The sequence below is a fragment of the Rattus norvegicus genome, chromosome 2, assembly GCF_021556685.1.
Source record: "Rattus norvegicus strain SHRSP/BbbUtx chromosome 2, alternate assembly SHRSP_T2T, whole genome shotgun sequence".
Taxonomy (NCBI): domain Eukaryota; kingdom Metazoa; phylum Chordata; class Mammalia; order Rodentia; family Muridae; genus Rattus; species Rattus norvegicus.
Window position 1 is genome coordinate 114,731,293 of NC_141535.1, and position 17,774 is coordinate 114,749,066.

At 40.7% G+C, this 17,774-nt stretch overlaps 1 protein-coding gene and 1 long non-coding RNA gene across 51 annotated transcripts in view; one reads left to right on the top strand and one right to left on the bottom strand.

Annotated features, from left to right (window-relative positions):
* Mecom (MDS1 and EVI1 complex locus) overlaps positions 1 to 17,774 on the top strand; it is a 555,388-nt gene that overhangs the window by 493,376 nt on the left and 44,238 nt on the right. For 28 of the 50 annotated variants that reach the window (NM_001389282.2, XM_087618730.1, XM_087618723.1 and 25 more), the window contains 2 exon segments: positions 3,477 to 3,611; positions 15,714 to 15,816. In NM_001389282.2, coding sequence (NP_001376211.1) covers positions 3,477 to 3,611; positions 15,714 to 15,816 — 238 coding nt within the window. 50 annotated transcript variants of the gene reach the window in all.
* On the bottom strand, positions 695 to 3,302 carry LOC147996209 (uncharacterized). Its single transcript, XR_015674380.1, has 2 exons — positions 2,794 to 3,302; positions 695 to 1,521 (listed from the first exon to the last, which is right to left on the bottom strand). It is a non-coding gene; the product is annotated as an uncharacterized LOC147996209 (long non-coding RNA).

Here is a 17,774-nt window from a genome sequence, read left to right on the forward strand (position 1 = left end):
TGGAGAAATCTCCCCATTGGTTGTTTATCCGCAGAAATCTACATGTTTCAGGGGATGGTGCATCTATAATCAGTCTGTCCCTATAGGACTTGGGTCTTGGCGACCTTTTTGTGACCTCTCCCGCCAGAGGAGGCTGCTGTCACTTTAAAAATTTACTGAAAGAGGAGCCCGTCGTCTGGCTTCCGACCACTCTGGAGATAGCTCCCTTTCTCCCTCGCCCCGGTTTCTTTCTGGATGGCCGAGCAGATCCCCTTTAAAGAGACAGTTCATGAAATAGAAACCCTGCGGCTGGGCGCGGAGTGGCTAAAGGGGACGAGCGGGTGAGGGTCTGGCCCGGAGAAGGCTCTGGGAGGATCTGGGGGGCCGTCCTGGCCTGGCAGGCCCCCTACCTTCGCACACTTTCCTCCTGCGGGTCTTGCTCCTGGAGCTGCGAGAGAGGAGTGGGAGAAGTTTTAGTAGGTTTCAGATAACTTTTCATTACACATCGGGCTGATAAGAACAAGAGAAAGTGAGGAAAGAGGGAGGTAGTGAGACCAGAAGGAATAGCTGCGAGCTCCTTTAGGAAGGGGGAAAAACCCAAATACACCAAACACGGCTCAATTCTGGTCTTAAAACACTGTTGGCGGACAATAAATCCGAAACGCATGGTCCTGGTGATCAGCTCCCAGGGAACGACAAACTTATCAGATACCCATTTGGAAGTCGAGACACGAGGCTTTTATTTAAAAAGAAAAAAATATCTTTTTTAATATCTCGAAATGTTGGCGGGTGTTCTTTGAAAAGATTTTCCAACTCGAGTACCGGGCTGCTGCTGATTTTATTTTTGTTTAATTCTGCTGTGATTGCTTTTGATTGCTGAGTTGGGGCCGTAGAAATCAGAAGGTAAGCGAACTCACTTTAAAAAGTCTTGGCTGTGGGCAGGGTGTCGCTGGGGACAGCGTCTGCGTCCCGGGTTTGCGCTGAGGTCCCCGTGTCCCCGGAGCGTCCCTGGTCGCTGGGGCTCCGCCGCCTGCCTCGGGTGGGTCAGCCCGGCTGGCTGCCGCCTTCTCGGCTCTCGTGTCCTCCTTCCCCTCCCTCCCACGTTCTGTCGGTCAGGTTCGGGGACGCAGAAGGTGGGGTTGCCAAAAATCAGAATTCCTGGCACCAGCCAAGCGACTTTGGAAGTGGCTTTCGGCGGAGTCCCACCTTGCCAAGTAACAGCTTCACTGGCCAACAGAGTGTGTTGCCTTGAGAAAGTCACATTCGGACTTTTGGCTTACAGGCTGGGATTTCCCCCCCTTTTCGTTTGGGTATTTTTTTTTCTTTTGAAAGGGCCTTTCTCTCAAATCTACCTAAAGAAACTATTATTGTTGTTATTTTGAAGCTTAACAGCGTTTGAGAAGGCAGGACTGTGTTACTGGAGAAGATGCGCTGTTTATCTTATTCAGATTTCTGAGGTGATTGAGACATTTGGATATACATGAAGTCTTGGTAGCAAATCAAAAGTGAATAGCTTGCCAGGAGTGAAGACAGTCAGGCAGCCTTGGGGCAGGAATACCGAGAGCAAGGAATCAGTATGTTGGTGAAACCTTTGAATAATCGTGTAACATTATGTAAAAAGAGAGAGAGAGAGAGACATTCTTTGGAAATGATTTTTTTTTAATTAGCCTCCCTGTTGACAGTGGCAGCGGCAGGGATGTTAACACGAAATAAAATTACACCTATAATTTTATGTGCACAGTATGTAATCTTTAATTCCCTACCTCTGCTTGAAAGCTGAATGGGTAGAGGATTCTTGACTTTGAAATTAACAAGTTTTCCACGTCTTTCTGCAGCATGAGATGAGACCAGTGTAGCATTACAGCGGCTTCACCAATTTCCTTTATTAAATATTTCTCTGGTGTGTCAGTTGACATGCCTCCCCACCCCTTCTCTTCTTAGTCAAGAAAACAAACGACACACCCCAAATCGGGATAAATTCCCAAACAAAACAACAATCCCACCCGAAAAAAAGAAAAGCAAACTTTAAAATCTGTGCTAATTTTTCATTCTGTCTATATCTGAGAAGGGGAGAAAACAGTGCCATTTGCATTATCCAGCCCTGAGAGCTGAAGAAACATCTTAATGCTTGCAATTTTATAAGTAATGCATTTGCTAAAATTCCTTTTCCATTGAAAGGGTATGGAGTTAGTGTGGGGAGGAGGAAGGGGGGAGAGGGAACAAATATTGTCTTTCTCTCCCATTATCATTTTTCTTTTTAAAGTCCTAGGACGACTTACTGCCCTTCAAGGGCCTCATGGTCAAGGGCTTCTTCATAGTGCTTTAGACTGGAACGCTCAGGACTGAGTTCCTGAAGTTTATGGTGAGTTAATGACTTGAAATCTGCAAGTGGATGGTTATTGGAGTTCTATGTAAAGCTGCTTTCAGTCCATACAGCCAAGGATTTCATGTTAACTTCCAGGCAGGTATAGCAGGAGCAGAGTTCAAGGGCTATTTAAGTCATTAGTTCTTGTTCTGGAGTAGGCTGTTTAGTCTGGAGCAGAAACTGTCCTCACAGTTTGCATTAACTGACATAGCATTATCAGCCCCTCGTTCTCTACTGTGAGGTCAATGGTTGCATAGCTTTTAATATCGAGTTATTGAGCTTAATGATTCATAAGAGGCTTGATTTAAGTATATGAAACCTTAAAATTAAAAGCGTCCCAGAGTCATGCTCACATTTAGACTAGGCCAAACACACGTCTTCTGTATTGATAAACACTGCCATAGGTAATATTGGCAACATGTGATGAGATCTATTAATTTTGCACTTACCTGTAAACCACTCTGCCGTTTCACTTGCTGGACGTAGGATGTAAATGTCGTGCATTAGCACTGGTGAACTGAACCTTAGGCTGTGCTTTGCATATATGTGTACATTTATATAAATTTCATTTGCTTTTCTTCACTTTGGTTAGAAGCATCTATGGGACAATTCTTCAGCTGAAAGCATAATTTTATGGTGGGGAAATACAAACTAATAAATTTAATAATGGTCCTATGGAAGTTTGTAATTGAATTAAAATGAAAGAAAAGAAGCACAAACCCTCACCCAGATGAGCAGACTCCAGAGTTACAATATTGACAGTTGAATTATCCAAACCCAAATATTGAATGTTTAGTTTAGGAATATTATGCTCTGCATGCTGTTCTCTACGACTCTTCTGTAAAAACACAAATGAATAAAATTAATTCAATGAGTTTTTTCCCCCTATGGATAATAGAGAAGCAAGCTTATTTTGAAGCCAATTAACCAGTGTTTGTGCTTACAATTGCTCTATGCCTCCTGAAAACGCAGCATAACTTATGTCTCCTTTAATAATATGCGTGCTTGTCTGACCCTTTCCTTGTAAAGATTCAAAGGGAGAATCTGCATTTCAATGCGATATTTTCGAAACTGACTCCTTGCTGCAATGGAGCGATGTGGCATTTTATTGTTCTCATCTTCTTCCTCCCAGATCTTAGATGAGTTTTGCAATGTGAAGTTCTGCATAGATGCCAGTCAACCAGATGTAGGAAGCTGGCTCAAGTACATCCGATTCGCTGGCTGCTACGATCAGCACAACCTTGTTGCATGCCAGATAAACGATCAGGTATGTCGTAAAGATTTTCTTGTCTTTCTTTGAGAGCACTAACGCATCAGCGAAGCCTGAAGAACAAAAATATCTGGGAGCTGCAGCAGACCCATGTGGCCTGTTTGTTGATACGGCAGAAGGTAACACCAGTACAAGATGCAGGACTAAGACGTTTCCAGCTCTGCTTGTTTTCACTGATGTTTTCTTTGGGTGATTTTTCATGCTGTCTTAGGATCTTTATAAATACTGCAGTTATTGTAACGTGACCTAGTGATTTAGAAGCTAAGTTCTTCCTTGATACTTACTGTTACATTTTGTTCCCCTTATCATCCTAATGGATACATTCACAGGATGTATAGAGCTAAAAACAATTTGAGAATTTATGCGGGATTTGTAAATGATATATGAATAGCTATAGTTTTATTTGAAATAGTAGGTAGACGTATATGTATGTTATTGGTGCAAGACTTAACCTGATCATGTATCATAAAACGCATAATTATAACTAATTTCCTAAGTCAACATTATAAAATGAGAATTTTTACTCTTCGAATAATAATCAAAATACTTTTCTTTTATATAATGTGCAAGTTTAAAGTTTTCACGATTAGAGAATTTTGTGACGATATGGATGACCAAGCGGTGAGACTGACTTTAAGAAAAGTAACTATGAAATAAAAACTATGATATTATCATGAAACCAATTTTACACTTAATAAAATTGTGAGCCTTGTAACTTTGTTTGAGAGTACCTACAGAAGGAGAAGTCCATCCTGTTGATTTTTTTTTCCTTACAAACACCACTGGGTTAAAATTTAATTGTATTACAATCATCTAGTCCTTTTAACCCCATGGTGACTGAAATATGTTTCCAAGATCGTGCTGAAGTGGTTGCTTGGCAGCCCACGACACCAGGAAAAGGAAAGTTTAAATTAGCTGGTTCCAATTGAAAGCTGTCTAACATCATAAGCCCAAGAGTCTCAGTCGTCATTAGGAGATTATTCTCTGGCACCCCACCAGCTCTCAGATAATTTTTACTGGCTAAACGAAACATGAGGTAGTAAGTTGTAAAATTATGTTTAAGTAGGAGAGACTTAAATCTTCAGCATAATCAAAAATAATAAACTCATCAATTGGGCTTTCCCTTTGCTGTAAGAGAACAAAGTGTTATTGACAAATGAAAATATTACTAAGCCAGTTATTGATTTTGAGCAGAACATATCCCAAGCTCGTCTTAGGATATGGTCTAAGTTATGGTCACCAGCTTCAGCAAATATCTTTTGAGCACCTACTGTTTATAAGTGTGGGAAATGGATAGGTGTTATAAGGGGGTAAAGTGTTTGTGCTGTGTTTTCTAGTAAGGAAAGTGTGGGACCCCAAAAGATACCTTTAAGATGAAATGATATAATTATATATATCTTAATGATTATTTGCTGTTCATATTTAGTAAAATAGACATATTTCAGTATTTATCTACAACGATTGTATAGTCAGTGAAAAGATGGCTCAGGAATGCTACTTGTAGCTAATACATGGCCACTTAAAGCCAATTTTGTATTTAACTTTTATGCTTTATAATAAACCCTTCTTGCAAAGCTTGATTGCATTGAGGAAAAAACCCTGTAGTTCCCGACTACGTGTGAATAAGGGTGCCCATTACAGTTGTCACTTGTAATTGTTCCAATTAGCTTGAAAATACACATTGTCTAGGCATTGTTTCCAAAGAAAATGTATTCATCTTCTCCCAAGAACAGCAGATTTACTTGTTTTAACCAAAGAGGCAGCAAAAGTAATTGAGAGAGATACAGAAGACCAATATTAGATTCATATTTATCATTTCTTGTAACTATTCATCCTGAACTTCTGTAGTCCACAAGCCAACCTTAAGATGATAGCACGGTGAGTTATATACAATAACACGGTCATGAAATTGATATTTCATGGTCAAGTGGGCTCACCCATAAACAGGAGAGTAAGTCAAAGGTAAGAGACAGATGTGTGTGTGTGTGTGTGTGTGTGTGTGTGTGTGTGTGTGTGTGTGTGATAGGTCTGGCTCTGCAGAACACTATGTTTAGCCCGGTTAACAGAACAAAAGAGTGTGAGCACCTTGATACTGTGCATATGCGTGTTATTAGCACGCTCACACTGATACACTCATAAGTGGTTCCAGGAAGACAATGTCGATGGGCATCTCTGGACAGCCTTGAAAGGTGATGTTAGACCAGGCGCAGTGATGCACAGCTGACAGCACAGACTCTCCAACACAGACTCTGCATCCTCTTTCCCATGGTAGGGGCTGCCAAACGGTGAATAGACATAGTTCATCACATCATAAACACACTCACCTGCTACCAAGACATCCAGAGAAGCCCTTCATAGGGGACTGACTGTTTAGTGGCATCAGCCATACTGCACAACACAGACCTGTAATATTCTAGAACGCATTGTAAAAATGTTCCTCTTTGCTCTGATTCTTAGAAGGGTTTTAAGTTATTAAAAGAATTTCTATGGCATAATAGGTAAATACTGTAAGCTCTTAAAGAACTGCAGGTAAACCTTTCAACTCTGACCTAATCCTGGTGCTCTGTAGGTAACCCAGCAAACAAAGGTCATGGTTACCCTGAACAAATGAAGGGTGCATATATACTACAGTCTATTTTGGTGAACATGTATGTCCAAAAACTTTCTAATGTTTGAGTTAAAATTTAATGGATTTTAATCAGCTGCATGGAAGGAGGAGATTTACAATAGAAAATAAATATGCATGGTATGATACCGAAATTTCTTGAGAGTAGAAAGCTGTCAAAACATGTATCCTGGATAAAACCCATGTTGGCCTTGTTTGATTGGTGGATTTTGTTTTTTCGAGTAGTACTAATAATGAATACAATCTGATTTATGTCGTAAAACAGAAACAGGGACCACACAATTAACCATTTTCCCCTACTTTTCCATAAGCACTTTATCCCAAGTGATTTTTCTTGGTTTAAACTTTTTAACAGATTCAGAGGGCTCTCTCTCTCTCTCTCTCTCTCTCTCTCTCTCTCTCTCTCTCTCTGTGTGTGTGTGTGTGTGTGTGTGTGTGCATTTTACTTTTGAGATATTTTCACACCAGAATGAGCTTTAAATAGATAGTGTCTTTTTTGACATTGTTACCTAGAAAGACTCAGGTATTACGATTTTTAGATGTCCTTTTATTTCACGTTCTCAAAGTTATTGCTGTGATGTTTAAGAGGATGGAAATTCTGGGTGTGCTGGCATTGCTGCTAAAACATAATTTCTAAGTAGTCACAAGTTTGACTGATGCATTCTCCAACTGAAAGTACAGAGTTAACTGTAGTAATTTATCTTTATAAAGGAAGGCCACACCAAAGACACTAGGGGAGTGAGACCCCAATCACAGACAACCCATAGAATACCACAACCATTAAAACGTCCAGGCTTTCTGACTCCTGGTGTCTAGAGTGTTTTCCCATGTTCCTTAAAGTTTGTGTTCACTAGCACATAACTTCACTGCTGACACCCAGCATTGAGCTGGGAAATTTTCACAGTGACAGAAAATGTGTAGACACATTAGAGAGCTTGGGTGGTTTACAGGAGCAGCAACTGGTTCTAAGCAGTAGGGTGGGGCAGGAGCAAAGGCAGAGAGTTGGATGCTGGAAGTTGTCCCAAGCTCGGTCCTCAAGGGGACCAAACACAGAGAGGACACCTGAAAGAAGTTTATCAATTTTTCGGAGACATCATTTATATCCAGGAGCAGCCATCCCCATGTAGTTAAAGTCAAATAGTTCAGACATCGAAATGATTTACCTAGGCTTTTCAAATTTCTCGTTATTATCATACCTTTCTTTTGAAGGCTTACATAGATCCCCTTTACCAACCACTTTGAGTGGAAGACTTCAACCACATTTCGTTAGACTTGGTCTCATCTTACCTTTGTATCTTTCTCCATCCTTGATAAATCTCCTCTTAAACTCACCTCTCTGTATTCTTTACCTAAAATCAAGGCCAGCCTACCTACAGGGTATCTATTGTCCACAAGAAATGCTTTTCTTATCCTCATTGAATATAGTCACAAGGTTTGTGTACTTATTTTTTACCCTGAAGTATCTTTAGACTAAGACTCTGCAAATTACCTCGAGGGAGGCCATAAAAGCTCAGTAGCTCAGTTCACATAAGTTGACCTTTCAGATGAAAACCAAGGTAGTCTTTCCATTATGGTGACCAAAATATATGTGTGTGTGTGTGTGAGAAAGAGAGAGAGAGAGAGAGAGAGAGAGAGAGAGAGAGGGAGAGAGACAGAGAGACAGAGAGACAGAGACAGAGACAGAGACAGCAAGACAGCAAGGCAGAGACAGAGAATTAGGATTCTGCATCATGGAAAGGAACCTACTTATTCCAATCCTGTCCTGCCTTCCCGTGGTCCCCAAATGTAGGAAAGCCCTCAGACAGCCAAGGCATTGTTAACCTTGTCATTTATACAGAGTGATAAGTACTTTCATTTTTAAACTGGCTCCTGACAGCTGGTATTTAGTAAGTAGAATTAGAGAAGTCTACTGTTGCCTCTGAATTAAAAGAAACACGTCGATAAGAGATTACCCAAAGCCTGTCATCCATTCCGAAGCAACGAGATATAAGAGAATGTGTGCCCCACAAAGACTATGAAGTCAGAATTCACTTAGGAGACCCTGCCAGCTCCCTGGTGGTTAATGAATGGCAGCAAGACTCGGCAGTGTTTTCAGTTGGAATGGGCATTGTTCTCATTTGTGCTTTACCTTATAAACTTTTAACTGCTTCCAGGACGATCATGGTTGATTTGGCACACCCTCTCTCACTCTGCTCCGGCTCATGAGTGATGCTATCGGACTACCTGACACTAGCACAGTGTTGTTATTGCAAGCTCATTATGGGCTCAATTATTAACTTATTTTCTTTGGCCCTTTACTGAGGAGGGGAAAAATCCACTTTCCTTCAACATTCACTTAATATACATGGTGCGAAAACAATGAGGCAAGCAGCAAGGCCCAGTATAGAGAACAGGGCGCTCCCCCAGCTCCCCCAACTCCCCGTACTTTGTAGACTATGTTTACCTCCACTGTCAGGTGATTTGTTAATTTCTCTTCCACTACAAGGATTTCTGTCTGCGTTCTCCATGCTTTCTTTTGATGTTAAAGTTATTATTGGCTTTGGGCATTTGCTTTGCTTTGCTTTTAAGTCAAGTCCTACTTTTATACCAAAGTTGTACTCTGCTGTTTTAAGATGAATGCCAGCTGGCAGTACCCAGGGACCAGCTTTGAGTACAGCATGCAAGCAGACTCTGGGGGATGCTATCTGCCTGATAAGTTGCTTCCTTTACCCCAATGAAACTGCCTTAGACATAGTTGGCTGTTTGATATTTGCATGAGAAAAACAGTCCCACCTCCCTTCCCTGTACATGATACTCAGGCCATGATGGCGACACATGATGGTGACAGAACACATCCAGAGGTCTTTTGCTAGGATTCACAGACCCTGTGTCTTGAAAAGGGTGACCTGAAGTATGCTGTGTTTAAGTTGAAACAGTCACTTGTCCATTTTTAATAATCGATGTTTGTGTGTAGACATCATCGTTCATTCTGGAATAGCTCAGACCATGGCACACTCAGGAGAGTCTAGTTCTTTCTGGTACAAAGCCAGAAAGGTAGTCATCAGCATGTTTCACGAGCCACCAAAGAGAACTTGGTGGTTAAGGGCATAAGAGATGCCTCCAAACTTGGCAGTACGCCACCCAGAGATGATCTTTGGCTTCTTCGTAATGTGATGGTGGCACTTTTGCCAAATCTTTGGAAAAGACTTGGAATGATCAAGAGGATTTTAAAGAATCAAAAAAAATGGCCAATGTAAGGAAAGGCTATTCCTTATACATGGATCTTCCTTGAGGGCCCTGTGGGGAGATCCTGAGAAGTTAGTTAAGATACTGTGGCAATGCTTTTAGACTGGGCACACAGCTCTAAAGGTCAGCACTTCTTTTTTTATAGGAACTAGAGCCAAAATCAATTTTGTCTTCTTTAATTCATTAAATTATATGTGGCTGCTTTCTAATGTTATTAATAATGAGTTAAGAATGTATAGAAGAAAAAACCCTCAATGGTGTTTTCCATTGGATATTTTTAAAAAAGAGAGAAACACCACTTTGCCTTGCGCGCGCATGTGCGCGCATGTGTGTGTGTGTGTGTGTGTGTGTGTGTGTGTGAGTGTGTGTGTGTGTGTGTGTGTGTGTGTGAGAGAGAGAGAGAGAGAGAGAGAGAGAGAGAGAGAGAGAGAGAGAGAGTAAGTATTCATGCAGTTATTTAATTTGGGTGTGTGGACTGACCTCAGGGCTTCATTCATGCCAGGCAAGCTTGGGGACACAAGGCTACATCCCAATCTCCTCAAAATGTTTCTTGATTTTCTCTGTGGCTGTAAGAATAGATGCAGGCACCTTCTGTTTGGAGAAACTGAAGGGCCCTTGGCTTGGGCAAAGCTTAGTCATGATAAAGCTAACATTCTGTCGGAAGAGCTCATTTCCTGGCCATCCATGTCTGCCTTCCGAAGATGCTTCTCTGCCTCTCAGTAAAATTAGACCCAGAATGGACATTGGGATCTTTCTATCCAGAGGTCAAGATCTTGACCTCACTGTAGCCTTCCTGAGTTGGGGTTTCGGACATTGCTAGGGGTAGATGAGGGGCCCAGGTTGTGTTTCCTGAGATGGTCGAGTATACATGCATGCGGTCTGTGATCTCAGGCTGTCTCTGCAGCACCAAGACGGGCAGATATGTTCCCACCAAATGTCAACCCTGTTCAGACATGGATACTGTCACTTAGCCTCCCTCCCAGCCGCTTCCAAACATACAAGTTCCACTTGGCTTTCCCTGCTCCTGCATGGTCTTTTGAATGAAGCTATAGAGAAATAAAGCATCCCGGCCGAACACGGGGAGTTGGAGGAGGGAGAAATCAGCTGACAGCTTCAAAGGGAAAAGAGAAACCAGCGATAGTCTGAAAAAGCTGTTTCTTCATATAGATTCTGCAGGGAGTGCATTTCTCTATTATTTCAATTATTAGAACTTCCTGAATAGGTTGCATGTCACTCATAATTCACACTTCTGTCATTTTTAGACATGCCAAGTGCAGCATATTACACATAAATAAAACTTCCAATGTTTGACCAGGGAAATAAATGGAAAAGCCCTAACAATGAGGCCTTGTTTATCTTTTAAAGAGTAAATGGTTTGTTTTCTTTCTTTCTTTTTTTTCCTGGACACTCGTTTATCTTCTAAGTCAATAGTACAAACATGGCACATTGAGGTGACCCAAGTGTAGCAGATTATCAGCAAAGCTGTTCTGAAAGATTCTTAGATTTTCTCTTCTGTAGAACAGTGAACAAGAACATGCAGTTTTACATTTTGTAAGTACAAATGGAAATGTCGTTATTTTGATGGCAGATTTGGTTGAACAGAGGCCTTGACAAAATCGAATTAGTCTGAGAGCCTTCTGTGGACTATTAACTTTTCTCAGAGTACTTTTGGGTGTCTCTACCTTCTGTAGTGTGGTCTTCCTGAACTTAAGTAACTGAAGGAACTAAGCATCCAATGTCATGTACTTAATGTTAATTCTCATTTAATTTTTATATATAATGTGTGTAACATAATATACAATTAATTGTGACCCACATCAAACACAATTAGAATTAATCTGGTCATTAAGTATTAGCAATTAATTCAAAACATGAGATTGTTAACAGATTATGTAAAATTTTAAATTCATGGAAAATATAAACTTTGCTTATTAGATGTCACATGTAAAGTATGTAATATGTCTTAGTACAAAATTATTTATATGTAATTCTGAGTGATAGCTGATCTCTCAGAATCTTAGAATTGGCCGATTTCTGTCCATATCACTACTATTTTTTTTTAAAAAAATCTTTGTTTTGTCTTATATTACCTGAGTGGACTTTCTTTTTTTTTGCATCCAGATTTGGTTTCAGAGTTTGGTTAAAACGAATTTGTTATAATACTTATATCTAGAGTAAGTGATACCCATTTACAAGCATATTATATTTATGCTTCAGCAATAAATGTCACTGAAAATGAAGGCAAGCAAGGTTGGCTTTTTCTCATCTTGTTTTTTCAGTTACGCAAACAATTAAGGATTCTTTCTGAAAAGTCATAAATTTTGCTAGTCAGAGGTACTTCAACGAAAGCTGGAGATGTAAGACTATGACGAGGTCAGTTAGTGAAACAATCACATAGATACTTACCTTTTTAAGTTGGAGAATTCTGAAATCCAAGGATATCATTCATGCTTACAAAGATAGAAATTCAGCTTTTTGGAAAAGAAAAAAAAAACGCAGTCTATCCAGATGCTAGAAAAATTAAAATTTTATGTTATGAAAAAGTTTAACTGTGTGAAAAATTAAGTCACGTTTATAACATCTATTTCCGAATTCTAGTGCCAGCTACCAAGCTTAGAATTCTAGAAGAGATCAACCAATTTGAGATGTGTAATAACCCGATTGAGTTTGAGATATTCAGTAACTTGAATTTTACAATAGAAATTTCATGTACACATAAGGACTATCCTTCTGCCTTTCCACTGTGTGCTGGGATTATCTTTCATTCCAGCAGAGTCTTATCAGAGAGGGAGTGGGAGGGTGCAACATAGGAGACCAACAACTTTTGTATTGGTTGAAACTTCTTTCTGAATACTTAAGATGTCTGTACTTGTATTGAATTCATCACAAACCCCAGGACATTTTAAATTTGGATCTGGTTAAGTTTTTCCACACAACTACAATAGGGAAAGGAGAACTGTTAACTCTTTTATGGAATTTAGCAGACAAATCAACTCCCATTTTTTCCACAGCACAAACCCCAGAAAAGCGGTGTATTTTCTTTTGGTGCATAACTCAGATGACACAGGGTTTATAGGCTTGCCATGTGGCCAAGTCTCTGGGGATGCCGTGGTCTTAAAGGTGGGTGTCTATAAGCATCTACATCGGTAAGCGTCTGCATACAACACTCCTGAAGCTGTCAGTTTCTTATTTACCACAAGATGTTTTTATAACTCGAAAGGAGAGACACAGCATTTCCTGAGAATAGAGACACGGTATTTCCTGAAGGAGGAGGTTCATTCAGGGTTGTCTCCCATCATATTCCCAAGTAATTCAGTTTGGGGGGGGGAAGGAAAAGAAAAGTCGTTTTGTTTTCTATTAAAGGACTTCTCTCACCATGTCAAATGCTTGCTAATATATTTCTATTGTCATAGGCATATCTGGGCTCAAGTATTCAAATTATACATTGGTGCCATTCTAATTAGAAGAGGAACATGTCATTTGAATGCAGCTTTTCTAAGACCCCAAGGAATGGCAGACAGCAAGGATCTCAGGAGCAGAAACACCTTGAGATGGGGACCGGACCCTCGAGGGTGTGGAGGGCGGGGCTTCGAGGCACATTCTTATTGCTGCTTGGGGAAGCATGCCCAGAATTTGCCCTCATTATGACTGGCGCTTGCCAGTTCGTTTCAAACCCCAGTTTCATGAGCACCATAAAAATTCAGTTAAAATAGGAAAGAACACCCTGAAGTTAAATTCTACTCTGCCTTGCCTTGCCTTTCATGGCCTGGAATGTCACCTTTTACCTCCAGTAAATAAAGCCAACGTCAACACGCTTCCACGTCTTTTATATTTTATGCACTCAATATTCTTCACATGACAATCTGGACACTTAAAGGGTAATTACAGGAGTGATCTATGTCCCGGCGAAGAGAATTGTCTTCATAATATATAGTTGCAGAGTATCCATCATTTTCTTTTGTCCCTTGGACCGCTCACATTGGATTGAGTAAATCTAAAATGGAATTAAAAGAGACATGATTAATAGAGGACCGGAGAGAAATCATGATATCATAATACTTTCTTAAAGTGGCCTGACATGTGTGTCTGGAAAGCGCTCCTCAGCCAATACAATCGTGCCTTGTGACTGTCTTGCTATGCTCTGTCTTTTTAACCTCCCTGTTTCCGAGAAGTCTGAATGTGTCACAATTCAAATGCTAACATGCTGCTGGAAAGGGAACTAAGAAGTTAAACCTGTTAGAGATGCCAGGACAGAGGTGATTCAAACCGCTGAGAGAAGCCCATTGTTTTCTAAGGGGAAACGGGGCTCAAGGAGGAAGCAGGGGACTTACCCGTGTTTAACTCAAAGGTGTAGGAGAAAGGCGCATGGGAGCAGTGATGTTATTTTAATCTGGTAACTTGAGGCAGGATTCTCCCCTGCCTATGAAGCTCTAGAGAGAGGGGAGAGTGATGGGTGCAAGGTGACCATGTCTGCTTTGGGTTTCCTTTTTAAGTAGAGACTGCCAAAGATGGAGCCTGTCCTATGGTAGCCTAGATTTCACTTTTAGACAAATAAAAGAATCTCAGGTTATATTACAGCAGTGTTCAACATTTCTTCCTGGTGGCCATTATAAAGGGACTTAAGTTTAGCTACTAATGAATTAAAAAAAGCTTCATTTTGACAAGGAAGAGACCAAGTAGAAAATATTCCTCATTGTATATATATATATAATATATATAAATTTCACATAATTTTGTGCTCTATTCTTTTTTATAGCAACACACACACACACACACACACACACACACACACACACACACACACATCACCACCACCCACTGGAGTTTAGAGCCACCTACTGGAAGAAAGAGGCACGTACTTCTTTGTAAGCTCTTTGGCCTTCCAAGGAATAAACAGTAAAATATAAAAATAGAGGAGTATTTCCAGTGTGCACAGATTTCCTCCGTTTGAAATGACCAGACAGTCCTGGTTAGCAGATACAGAGCCAGTCCAAGGCTGGTCTCAAGTGAACAAACGTCATCTACTAGGCTATTCTTCCTATTTCTTGGTTGCATTTGTCTTCTCTATTTTTTTTTCCCTGATGTTGAGAATAACGGTGGCGGGGTGCCGTCTTGTTTAAGGATTAGCTAGTAAAAGTGTTGGTGTGTGGTAACAGCAAAACAGAATACAGGTTACCATGAGCAAGATGAGTGTGTAAGAAAAGACATAGGGCCGATTCACACTGATGGTTCACTGGGCTAAAATTTTTAGTGTTTATGAGGTACAGTATAACTCCCCCCCCCCCAACCTCCATAAATAGAATCGTTATTTAAAAAGTAACCTCAGGATAAGAAGAGTAATTGATAGCATTCTAATGGTAAAATAAATCCATATCTTGAAGATGTTTGTGCTTAAATGCATCCTTTATGGATGATGAAAGCCTGGTGCCTGAACACACAGAAGGCCATGGCTTCTCTGTCACTGAGCTGTTAGGAAAGACAGGCAGATCTTAGAAATTCCAGATTATGATTCAACGTCCTCAACCCACTAGTAGCAGATTTATTAAGTCTTTCCTGTCTTTACTTAGCGAGAAAGCCAGGGCATAAGCACTCAAATCAGTAGCCAGGTCACAGAGGGAGCATGGGACACAGTGCTTGTATGGTGGAGCTGTAATCAGGAGCTTGGGCACAAGGTCAGGGCTTAGGTAGAGGCTCCCTTCTCTCATTGGTGGGAGCGGAGAGTGGTGTTTTGAAACGAAGTGATTCTGTTCTCTAGAGACCATAGCTGTTCAGTTTGCTGCGGTCCACCAGCCACTCCCTTTGGAGCTTCTTGTGGAGAAGAGATCTCTACTATGTAGGGCCCCTTAGGGCTGACTGGAGCACTGCCAGATAGTTTTGAGTGGGTGTGGCTTGCTAGGTACTTTGAGGAATTCAAGGATGGGAAAGTTCTTTTCTAAACACATGGCATGTTACCTAGACTATAGGTAACACAACAAATTCGTATAATGAAATTTGGTTTGTATACTAGCTAGGATTTGGAAACTTTCTGTTAACTTCCTTGAGAGATTTTTTTTTCCCAACAAGATGATTATTTATTTTTCTCTTAGTTAATAAAACAGAAATTACCATTCCCTTTGATAAAAAATAAAAATAAAAGGGAATATGTTTATGAAAATAGGAGAAAATGTACGACTGCCCTGGTGTATCCTGCCCTTTGTTAACGTTTGCTCATGTCTGTCTTTCCTGCCACCTGTGCCTGCTCTTTGAAGATATTCTACAGAGTAGTCGCAGACATTGCGCCTGGGGAGGAACTCCTGCTGTTCATGAAGAGTGAAGAGGACCCACATGAGCCCATGGCGCCTGACATCCATGGTGAGTGCTAAGCGCCTCTGGGTGCGCTGCTTTCCACAGCAGCAACCTGTCCAAGAAGCTCACACCTGCGGTTTCTCCATTTGCATCCTTGGCTGCCGCACAGTGCCATTTTGACAAATGTGTTATCTCAGAATGAGTGTTGTTCTGGAGTTGACACGTGGCTACAATGAAGGAGAAAGCAGTGAGCTGAGGTCGAAGCTGAAGTACATATGAAGAAAAATGGAAGACTTGATCGGAAGCATCACCTTAAGTTTAGTTACAATTCCCTTTGTAAGCATCCTTCCACTCTTTTAAAGAGTTTGCTTGTTTAGTGCATTGAGCGTTCTGCCTGCGTGTGTGTACACAATGTACACGGAGTGCCTACAGAAGCCAGAAGGGGGCGATAGATCCCATAAACATGAACGATAGGAGATTGTGAGCCACCATGTGGGTGCTGGAAATTGAGCCTAGGTCCTCTGCAAGAGCATTAGGTGCTTTTAACCATGGAACCTCTCTCCAGCCTCACCTTTCACTTCTTGAGAGTCATTGCAAGTAGCCAGGTTTTGATCTTTCTTCAAATGATCAACTGTCTCTCCCGCATATATTTCTATTACTGGAAAGCTATCTCTGTGAGAGCAAAATCTTAATTGCATGTGTGTTATTGAGGTGAGACAACATTTTTTCTTTTCTTTCCAACTCTGTCTCCTAATATAATGTGATTTAATTCAACACAATATATTGAACCAAAAATACTTTAGTTAGAATACTTTTCGATTGAAAGCACCAGAGGCCAAGCTCCAATGACTCGAGGGAGGAATTTAACTTTCAAGCCTAGTTATTTTCACTCAAGCAGTATCCGCCATAGTTGAGCTCCATTTTGTCTCTTTGTAAAATATTCTGGGGATGTCTTTGGGGCATGCGTTTTCCCCTTGGAAGTCTGAAATTGCCTTTAGAAATCTAGGCATCCCAGTCAGCCTGGTAGAGTTTGAACCTAAATGGAAGGCTGGTCTTCCTTAGACAGTACAACATACTTAATGCTAAAAAAATGTGCAAATTGGGGCTCCTCTGGTGCAATGCTTCCCTTATACATGGTCATTGAGCTCTAGGTGTTCCAGGCCCAAACAGAAGTGATCATTCCATTCTTAAGTGTTTTAAGACACGCATTAAAGCGCCATTGTTTAAAGTGTTCTTGGGGCTAGAAAGATAGCTTACCTTGCAAGCTTGAAGGCCCAAGTTTCATCTCCAGAACCCCTCTAACAAAATCCAAGAGCAATGGCAGGTAATCTCAGTGCTTATGAGGTGGAGACAGGTGGCTTTGGGACACTGGCTGGCCTTCCTAGCCAACTTAATGAGTTCCAGGCCAGTGAGAGACCCTGATTCAAAAAACTAATAAAATAAAAGTACATTTTACCTGAGGAATGCCACCTGAGGTTATGCTATTACCCCCACACACATACAGACATCTTCACACACACTTTTACACACACACACACACACACACACACACACACACACACACGTCCAAAACATCCTTGAAACATTAGCTGTGTGTTGTTTCAAGGTATCATATCTGTTCCCAAACATATAACCATATACTGATCTATCAGACTTAGAATGTTTAAGTGGTTACGTGGATTTCATACTTCTAGATAAAATAAATTTAAAGCATATGCATTCTTTATGCTGGCTAGATGCATATATTTGCATATATTATTCTATTTAATCTTCTACATGCAGATTAAAATTCACAGATTGAGAAACTGAGGCTAAGGCAAAGTAGATTGTCTAGGAAGACCACATGGCTAGCACATAGTGTTAGCCTCCAAGGTATTGTCTTTGCTGTCTAATGTTGGGCTTTTTGTATGTGTTTTGAAGCCTAGTTGTTTTGTTTCTTTGTGGGTTCCCAGTTGAGATTGGAAGCCAAGATCTTGAATATATAAGACAGTGTTATACACTTTAGGAAAAAAGTTTCTTTATTT